This window comes from Priapulus caudatus, unplaced genomic scaffold, assembly GCF_000485595.1.
Source record: "Priapulus caudatus unplaced genomic scaffold, Priapulus_caudatus-5.0.1 Scaffold110, whole genome shotgun sequence".
In the NCBI taxonomy this organism is placed as follows: domain Eukaryota; kingdom Metazoa; phylum Priapulida; class Priapulimorpha; order Priapulimorphida; family Priapulidae; genus Priapulus; species Priapulus caudatus.
This window is the reverse complement of record NW_014577171.1, coordinates 398,138-407,121: the sequence shown is the minus strand read 5'-3', so window position 1 is coordinate 407,121 and position 8,984 is coordinate 398,138. Positions and strand designations below refer to the sequence as shown.

At 46.1% G+C, this 8,984-nt stretch overlaps 1 protein-coding gene across 1 annotated transcript in view; it reads left to right on the top strand.

The window, feature by feature from the left end:
• The first annotated feature begins 1,399 nt into the window (after positions 1–1,399).
• Positions 1,400–8,984, top strand: part of LOC106805335 (testis-expressed sequence 30 protein-like) — a 15,005-nt gene continuing 7,420 nt past the window's right edge. The window contains exon 1 of the mRNA XM_014806886.1: positions 1,400–1,582. Coding sequence (XP_014662372.1) covers positions 1,568–1,582 — 15 coding nt within the window. The 5' untranslated portion in view covers positions 1,400–1,567. The remainder of the gene's footprint in view (positions 1,583–8,984) is intronic.

The window sequence follows — 8,984 nt, the reverse complement described above, 5'->3', positions numbered from 1 at the left end:
GAGAGAAAGAGCGTTTCGTCGCCCGTGCGTAGAGATTTCCCGTCGAAGATAGCGAGAGAGAGAAAGAGAGAGAGAGAGAGAGAGAGAGAGAGAGAGAGAGAGAGAGAGAGAGAGAGAGAGAGAGAGAGAGAGAGGGCGAGAGAGAGAGTCAGTCAGTCAGTCAGACTAAATTTTCTTCTGATGTTTTGTCTAGCGTGACTCGTGATACCCTGATAGAAATGCGTGAAAGCATCTGTTTATTTACCGTAAACCGTTATATTTTATTTAGCGTTTAGCGTGAATTTATTTTTCAATGATTTTAAACGAATTTTTGATCTCTTGATTCAACTATTTTCACACACTGTCATCCACAGCGCAGACTGGTCCTCGTCTCGACATATGTCTATTGAGATATCTCTACTCACAATAAGGCTTACTACATCCGTTGCGGATTTAGGGGGGATTGGGTGGCTAGCTACCCCCTCTGTTGGACTAACAATATTTTTACATAGTTACATAGTATATAATTGAGTGGCAACGCAGGTTACAACCCTTTTGCAGCCTTTTCACCATTCCAAGAAAGAGTTGCACATCGGTGGTCACCACTACACATTGAATAATGAACGCGACTTAAACAATGCCGTGATGTGCATGATGTGATGTGCAATGAGTGATGTGTGTGTTTTTGAACACACACGCGCGCCCACATGCACCCGCACACGCATACGATCGCTAGGACGCACGCACGCACGCACACAGAGAGGGGGCGAGAGAAAGAGAGAGTTTAAGAATGTGTGTTAGTTCAACATGTCTTGATAATAAAACGAAAATTACATGATTATAGTTATAGTGATCTTTAGTGATCTGGCATCTTGTTGCTCATGAAGAGAATAGTTCTACTAAAAAGATAATTGTCGTAGTCAGAATGAAGGCTGTACATTTACTCAAAAGTGCCTCAAATGCCATATCCTATGATCTACATTTTCAACATTTTTGTGGGAGGACCCCCAGAGGGAGGACACCCGCCTCTGTGCGTACACATCCATTTCACCCTAGCTACGCCCCTGGCGGTATTACGTACGTCTGTACGTTCGGTATGATAGACGCGGTACGTATAACGTCTGTACGCACGCCGCGTGTACTCACAGTATTAGATCGGGCGTTATACAAGTCATACAACGCTTTAGCGGCCTCATAAACTAAATAGGCATTCGCTGTCAATTTATGGTTTATGTCAATTTATGGTTTATTCGCTGTCAAATCATGATTATTTCTCATTTTTGTGAACGCATTGTGCAACTTATGATAAAAAAATAAAAAACATAAATTTTCATAAAATATGAAATTCATAAATAGGATGGCCGAGAGGTTGCGCTGTAGTGCCGCCCAAATAGTTTTTACCGGGAATTTCGATTCCGTATGCTAGTTATTTCACTTATTTGTGCTGACACTGTTGTGAATTTTTTCGTTATGATTTGATGTTGGCCTTAACTGTGCGGAACTTGAGAAGTTAGGTTGCTGTGTGGTGCTTGTGTTGGTGCAGAGTCACTCACACTCACTGCAGACTTCCACCTTCAAAGTTCAAAATATGTCTCATTCAGAGGTACAGACTATAACGATCCCAACGAACATTCTTTTGAGAAGGTTCCTGATACCATCCCTGTGCATTCCACTGTTTCGGCGTGTATGTGAACACATTTGGGACTAACGGTTTACTAGAATCCCACCACTCCACCACAGAGTCACCGCAGTAGACGTTAGATGAGCGCTGTCGCTCTGCGGCACTTGTTAAAATTACCATTGCATTATAATTTAAATTTAGGTGCAAAGAGTATATTCACGTATGCAACCTCGACGAGTTAAGATGACGCTGACAGTCCACCGGACTAATTGTTGCTGCAATCTGCTCATCTGTCAGTAAATCTGGTTTCGAACCCTGGTTACAGTACAATTTAAATTTAGGTGCAAAGAGAGCGAAATCTTCCTGTATTCAACCTTGATGAGGCTGTACAGGGAGGCACGCAGCATCGTGGGCATGAACAAGAGGCCAGTTACCGATATGGCCTGTACACAACTGACAACCGAGTACTGGACCGATTTCAAGTACGTCACATATTTTTCACCACAAGAACCTGATCTAATTTAACACTAATACGTTCGAGTATAGGAAAATAGTTTTAAAATTTTATCTGGAGTTTGCTGTATGTTGAGCTGTATAATGTATTTATTTGTCCATCCTATTTATAAGATGTTCAAGGGTCAGACATTGTTCAAATATGATGTGATTGTTATGTGATGCGTGATATAAGGAATCGTCCACGAAATATTTTCATGAAAAGGAAGTGTGAAATACATTTGTTTCTCACGCCAAACTGTCCCTTTGCAAGTGGTTGCTCTCTCAACAATTATTTACATAATTACAGAATGCGCTGCATCCATCACGTTATTATGGAACTCGGCACCGTTCGTTTCTCACGCGACTTGTAGGCTGTGAGGACGATCAGTTGCAGTCTACCGTTAGTCCATATACAGGAAGGTAGGCTACTAAATTAGAATATAGAATTTAGAATATAGGTCAAGTATAGAATCCACTGCCGCTTCTGTAACTGAACGAAAATTAGCGTGCCACCGAAATTTACATTCTGATTGAGTTCGCACTGATAGCAATGCTGTTGCACGAACGATGTGTGTGAAATTTTTCTCACCCTCCAAAGGACTCCGGGACCATCTCAATGTTGAGGGTCTATGACTGGCTATATTTGCTGTTGCCGTATAGGCATTCGTCTTGTATCTGTGTTTTTCTATACCCTATGTGATTGCTCTATGCAAGTATATAGTACTTATTATTAGCTTATCTGACGTAGTCGGGTGCAGCTTGTAGAATCGCATGATTGTTCGTCCGTCCGGCCGTCCGTCCGTCCGTCCGTCCGTCAACAGTTGGGCACAAATCTTAACCGCTCGACGTACGGTCACGATATTCGGGATGTGGGGGGGTAATCCGAAAACGAGTTGGGATGTCGAAGCTGGTGGTCAAAGGTCAAAGTTCAAGAGGTGTAAAAGAAGGGGGAACATTCCCTCTTTAACTTAAGGTATAGGGAGGAAATGCAGAATTGCGGCACAAATCTAAACGGCTCGACCTAGGCTCGTGATAGTCGGTGTATGGCATCATGGTAGGAAAAGCCATCACTGTGTCGAAATTGGAGGTCACAGGTCAAAGGTCAATGGGGCACAGGGCAAATTTTAGACATTTTCTGAGGACATGGTCTGACGGAGCGATTGAAAAACTTTTTTGTTTCAGCGATGACCTACCATTTTTATGGCTTTATTGAAAGGACCATGAAATGTACTTTCCGCTGACATGCGAAGAGTAAGTGTCGGATAACCTTTTGACCCTCAAGAGAAGGGTTAAACATGGATTTGTTTACTGTTAGAAAGAATTTGACTGCCAGGTTTGCTAGTAGAATCTATACATGCCTGGACTTCTAGTCTACAAGCGTTTAACTGCTCGTCTATGACAAACGTCCTTGGCCGTGTTACTGCCACAGGCCTAAAGTAAACTTGTGATCAAGCCTGAGCTTCTGTCTAATTATACGGAAAATTGATCGGTTTCTACATAGGGCTGATTAGTAGCCGCGCTGGAAACATGGCTTCAGTGTTTTTAGTGGCTGATTGTGAGGCCAAAGCTGTCACCAAGCTGACGAGAAGTTAGCGACATGCGTGGTCTGCAATTTTTGGCCTCTGTGTGGCGTGTTTAAGGAAGGCACCGCAGTCAATCAGCGCAAAGTCTCAATCTCTCAGTACTGTCTCCTAACCTTGGTGATGGCTTAGTCGGGCCGAAGTTTTTTTTTTTTTAAACACCTTTCCATCTGTTCCATACGCTGCATGTGGATTGCAGGATCACCACTAGGAGGCCATCGGATAGCAATTGGCGGCGCAAACACCATATACTGAATACAGCGCGTAGGGCGCTAAACAGATCCTTGCTTAACCCATCGCTTACGGGGAATAGGGTCACGAGCATCGCACCATCAATCAAGCCACCTATTGGCCTGTCATACCATGCATGAAAGCTGGCCTAACCCATGGGTGATAAATGTTAGCCGGGCAGGCCAAATTTATGCCATGATCGTCCAAAGAGACCGTCGAGCCTACTAAAGCTTGCTGCGAATGCTTTGTGAGGTGCACAAATGTTGTTGTAGAGCTGGCCTGTTCTGGCTGCGAGAGGCATTTCTCGCTGCAAACTGTCGTGAGCAAAGATCATGTCCAACTGTAGCCTCTACCCTTCTAAAGAGCCACATTGAATTTTCAGTGGTGCTGGTGTGGCCCTGACGGACTTGCCGGACGCGCGGTTTTTGCGTGCGCTTTTTTGCTCCCCTTAGACAAGCATACCTTAGGGACAGGGGTCTGAAAACGGAAGACCAGGGGTCAATGTTTTACGAAGACGGCGGAGGGTGACATTTGCCAGCCTCCCTCTCCCCCGGGCTCAACGTGTGCGGCCGAGCATCGTTTGAAATACTATGATCCAACAAACGCTGGCTCGGCGGAGTATTTGCCGCGCGCGGTGACTTTCCGTGAGTAAAATAGATTTTGTTTATTATTTAGGCATTAACATTTTATTGAAAACGCTGCAAGTGGCATGCTTGCATGTGCCTGCGGCTGGCGGGCAGCATTGATGCATGTATATAGCATACCTCATATTAACCGTGGCGGCGACGAGCGAGCGGACAGAGAGAGAGAAGAGAGCAGAACCGTGGGGAGTGCCGAGAAGAGAGAGAAAGAGTGGGAAACGCCAGATAAATGTACGAAATACGGCAGCGTAGACAGTCCGAGCGGGCAGGATGTACAAACCGCGTGTCCAATCTAATAATCGGGAAAAGGCGCCCTCCAAAGCCGCATGTATCCCCCCGGGAGCACACACGTAGCGTACGTACAGATGTAACGTGTCTCCGAAAACTTGGCGGCGATGTTAGGCTGCCCGCTATAGGCGCATTTTCGCCGGCACCGCCTCCTTCGTACGGCGCGCGCGAATTCGTATATCGGGGGAGCGCGCGAAGATGCCTACATACAACACCCCGCGGTCGCGCTGCGCCAGTCCCAGCGAGAACTGTTGCGCGGCTTAACCGCTTTCGACGGCGTCCGGGGAAACAACGCATCTTTTTGCGGCAACGCGCGATCTTTGTACCCGCGTTCTCTCCGTTCAAGTGCATAGTTAAGTCGATTGAGCATTAGCTCTGGTGAGTATCTTGCCAGCTATGACAAGCAGGGAGGATGCTCTATGGTTATCACACACTTTACGATGACGCTTTTCTTTTGAACAGGGCTGGAGAATTAGATTTCATCCGTTTAGTTCTTGTGCGAATTTATAGGACGCCTCCTCCAGAATGAACAAAATAGTCTGTGAGCTTCTTGGTGAAGGTGGGCCTCAAGTCTTGCTAAATCTCGCGCTGGCGGATGCTTCATCGGATCCAGGGGCCTTTGCTGCGGCCAGCTGCTTGTATGGCTTTTCTTTACTTCATGCTGCCTCAGGCGGAAAAAAAAGGTCCATGCTCAGTGGTTGATATTTCGACCTGTTCAATGCGATCAAGTAATGGCATCATCATTTGATGTTAGATGGATCTGCTTTGCACAGCTTGGAAATGTTCAGCGCCATCTTTGCAGGGATCTTATCTTATCGTGTGATGAGCGTTGTGACATTCTCCACTCAAGAGTAGTGTGAAAGTTCCCGACGACTGTGGTCTATATATAGGGCCGTTTAGTGCAGCCATAGAAAGCGTCTTGAGTCGTCGTGGCAAATGATTGAATGCCATCAGGCTTTCCTGCGCAACCATGAATGCTTGCAATTTGTCTCAAGCTTAGGCTGGGACAGTTTGGCCAGAATGTCTGTTGAATAAGCTGTTTTCTTTTGAAGGTGGAGGTAGGGATCATTGATGTAGGCCGCTGTTGAAGGGCGCCTGCTTTTCTTGAAGATAAGTCTTTATTTCTTCATAGCTGCTCATCACAAACCAAATCCGTGGTTTTTTCTTAGTTCTGCGCCACCAAGAATCTCATACGATGCTTGCAATAAACACCGTCTTACTTAAATGTCTGCACCAGTCATTTACATACATCCCCAGCAGGGATGAAGACAGCAAGGCTTGGCATGTGAGCCTTCGTTTAACAGCTTTGGGTCGCGCGCAGTAACATTTGAATTCAGGTTGGAGAACATTGAGGCCTCTGTGTGGTCGTTTTCCTGGCTGGGACGCCTTCTTTGGGCTGGATGCAGATGTTGAGCTTTTGAGCATGATAAGTGAGTGGTGCTGCGTCCAGCAATCAGCACGCACACATGAATTAGTTACCTCTGATCATTTTGGCGCTGCTCCCTTTGTTGCCTAATGACATAGTCCGATTAAGTGCCAGTGCCTTTAGAACGTGGGTGCACCAGAGAGTTTGTTTGCGATTCGGTAGGCAGAAGCACTGTGTTGCCGTTATGCACTAGTTTATGATGGGCACAGGTTTTCAGCAGGAGCAGCCGGCCATTGCTGTTGCAGTTTACCCACAGCATAATGGACCGCTACTATGCTTTTCGGCCACAGTCATGGTGGTCAGTGACAACAGCGAACATTGAAATCACGCTAAAGAGCAAGTAATTTGGTTTAGACTTTGCGGACGGCTGCAATAAGTCGGCATCGAGTTCTTCGGTTTAGAACTTTGTCTTTGAACATGTCAGGGATTGCGTCATCGTTGCCGCTCCATAAGCACTAACCATTGTGAGGGTTGCGCGATTAACCTCAAGGAGGCTGGCAGTTGTCAATAAGGCGGTTGTTCATGCCTTTGGGGAGGCTGGATAACTTTAAGACGAGGTGGTTTTTTATCGCAATAAGCCAACTGCCTGGCCTCACCCGTTCTTCCTCACTAACTGCCCACTCGCAAGAAGAGGGTGTAACACCACCGCGACTTCAGTGAGCGTGATCATATTGTTAATTCTTGTTTCGGAAAGTGCCAGCAATGTTCAATGTTGTACCTTTCAAGTTCTCTTGCCACAAGTGCATCTCCTGCTCGGGTCCTTCTGCATTTGGGTGTGCCATGCAAGCGTCCTTACATTCCTAAGAAGCGCAACAATGAGTGGCATAAGTTTTGGTGTTTTTTTTCTGATTCTGTTTTCGACCGGCAATGAGTTGGAGTGCCAGTGCGTTAACGTTCCGGCAAGGCCAGGGCTTTGCTGAAAGCAGACAATAGTTTACGGTCACCTTTTCTAGCGCCCTTCCTCATGCCAGAGAGGTGAGGCAGTGCATTCCTAAAGAGGGCTGCTCAGTCCTCGGGGGGCTGCACCAGTTCGCTCCTTGCATTCGCATCAGCAACGAAAGCGACCGCCTATGGCCTGAGCGCCGCCTGTGTGTACGGTCTGTATCTACAGCTTCCAGTGTATCCACACCGTGCTGGCTTAACGCTCACCATCTGCCGACAGGACTTCGTGGCGTGCGGGCGGTTGTTGATTTGCGCCTTGACTCCTTCTCTTGTCCAGCCTGCACTCTTCTTCGTCCGCCGGATTCCCGCTGGATCCGAGTGGGCCAAGACATGGTCAAGATCGACCTGGACGTGTAAAGCAAGGATGAGCAGTGGATGGCCAGCAGTGTTGTGTGATTCTACATAGGATATTGAGAACAGCAAAGCATATAAAGACGTCAAGCAAGAGATCTGCCCGTTGAAGGCACTATGAAATCAATACGCACGATGGAAGAGTATGTTTTACGGCGAAATAAATCATGGAATTAATGAAGTTTGCCGTATTCAACGCGCTGAACATTCTGCAGCTCATACATGCAAGTCATGCTGTGAAACTGACGCATATATGGCAGTATAACCTGTGATCAATATTATCATCCCTGTATTATAAACGAGAGATACATAAAAACAAAGTGACACATATAAATCGCGGGGTAAAGTTTCCAACGATAAGAAAAAGAAGAAAAAGAAAAAAAGAAACGAAAGTAAAAAATGCTAGCTAAAGAATTCTGTTCAAACACTTAATAGCAAAATAAATGCCCTTAAAATCAGTCATATAGTTCATTGAAACCCAACCAAACCCAGTTTTCTTAGCTATTTGGTAAGTAGACAAACAAGCCATTGATTACTAAATTAATGGCTGAAAATATTCGCCTATCGAACAAGTCTCGAGCACTGTACGTGACTAACTGTGTCACACATCTCCACTGACGTGCTCAATAGGGTCGTATGTCCCCCAGGGTACTGCCGGAACGCCTACCCTGGGTACGCCGCTCCCCTGGTAACTATCTAGGCTGCATCATGCGTTAAGGTTAGTGTTCAGGGTTTAGGGATAGCGGAGTAGGCGTTATGGCGAACTGCGCGCTAGACTCGTTAATTGGCAAGTATGGCGAGGTAGCGGTCCCGGCAATATTAGATAGTAAGTATTCATTAGCTACCAGGGTGACGTTCCAGGTTATACCGGACCGTACCCAGCCGCGGTATGTTCCGGCAGCATACCTTTGGGGGACATAGACCCTCTCAGTTCCACTGACACACGCAAACGGCATGGGCTAGACAACAGCTGACGAATGCTGAATGCTGCGACATGCATGCAACCGCTTCTTGATGTGTAAGATTAGCAACTCTCCTTCAATTCTCTGCAGCAAACTGGCACACCTGCATTGAAATCAGAAATACACCAGAGACCAAGTGGTAGTGCTATACGTCCATATAAGGTGCACAAGTACTAGTACTAACTTATTCATTCCTCAAGGTTTGAGTGGTATTTCTTATTGTAGCAGCAGTGTGCGCCCCGAAAACGTAGTCTTTTATTGCATCGACGTGGTTATTCGTCCGAGTAACGAAAAAGTACCAAGTAGCACTTTATATGTAAGTTGATATACAGTCAGTGACACAACAGTGGAAGTGTAATTGAGAGGTAGTATTTGTGAATGTGCGTTCATATTATTTTCAGTTTTTACTGACTGTCCCAAGTGCCTGTGGCTGCGGCGGCCGCTCACGGCTGTTTCTACGTCATGCAC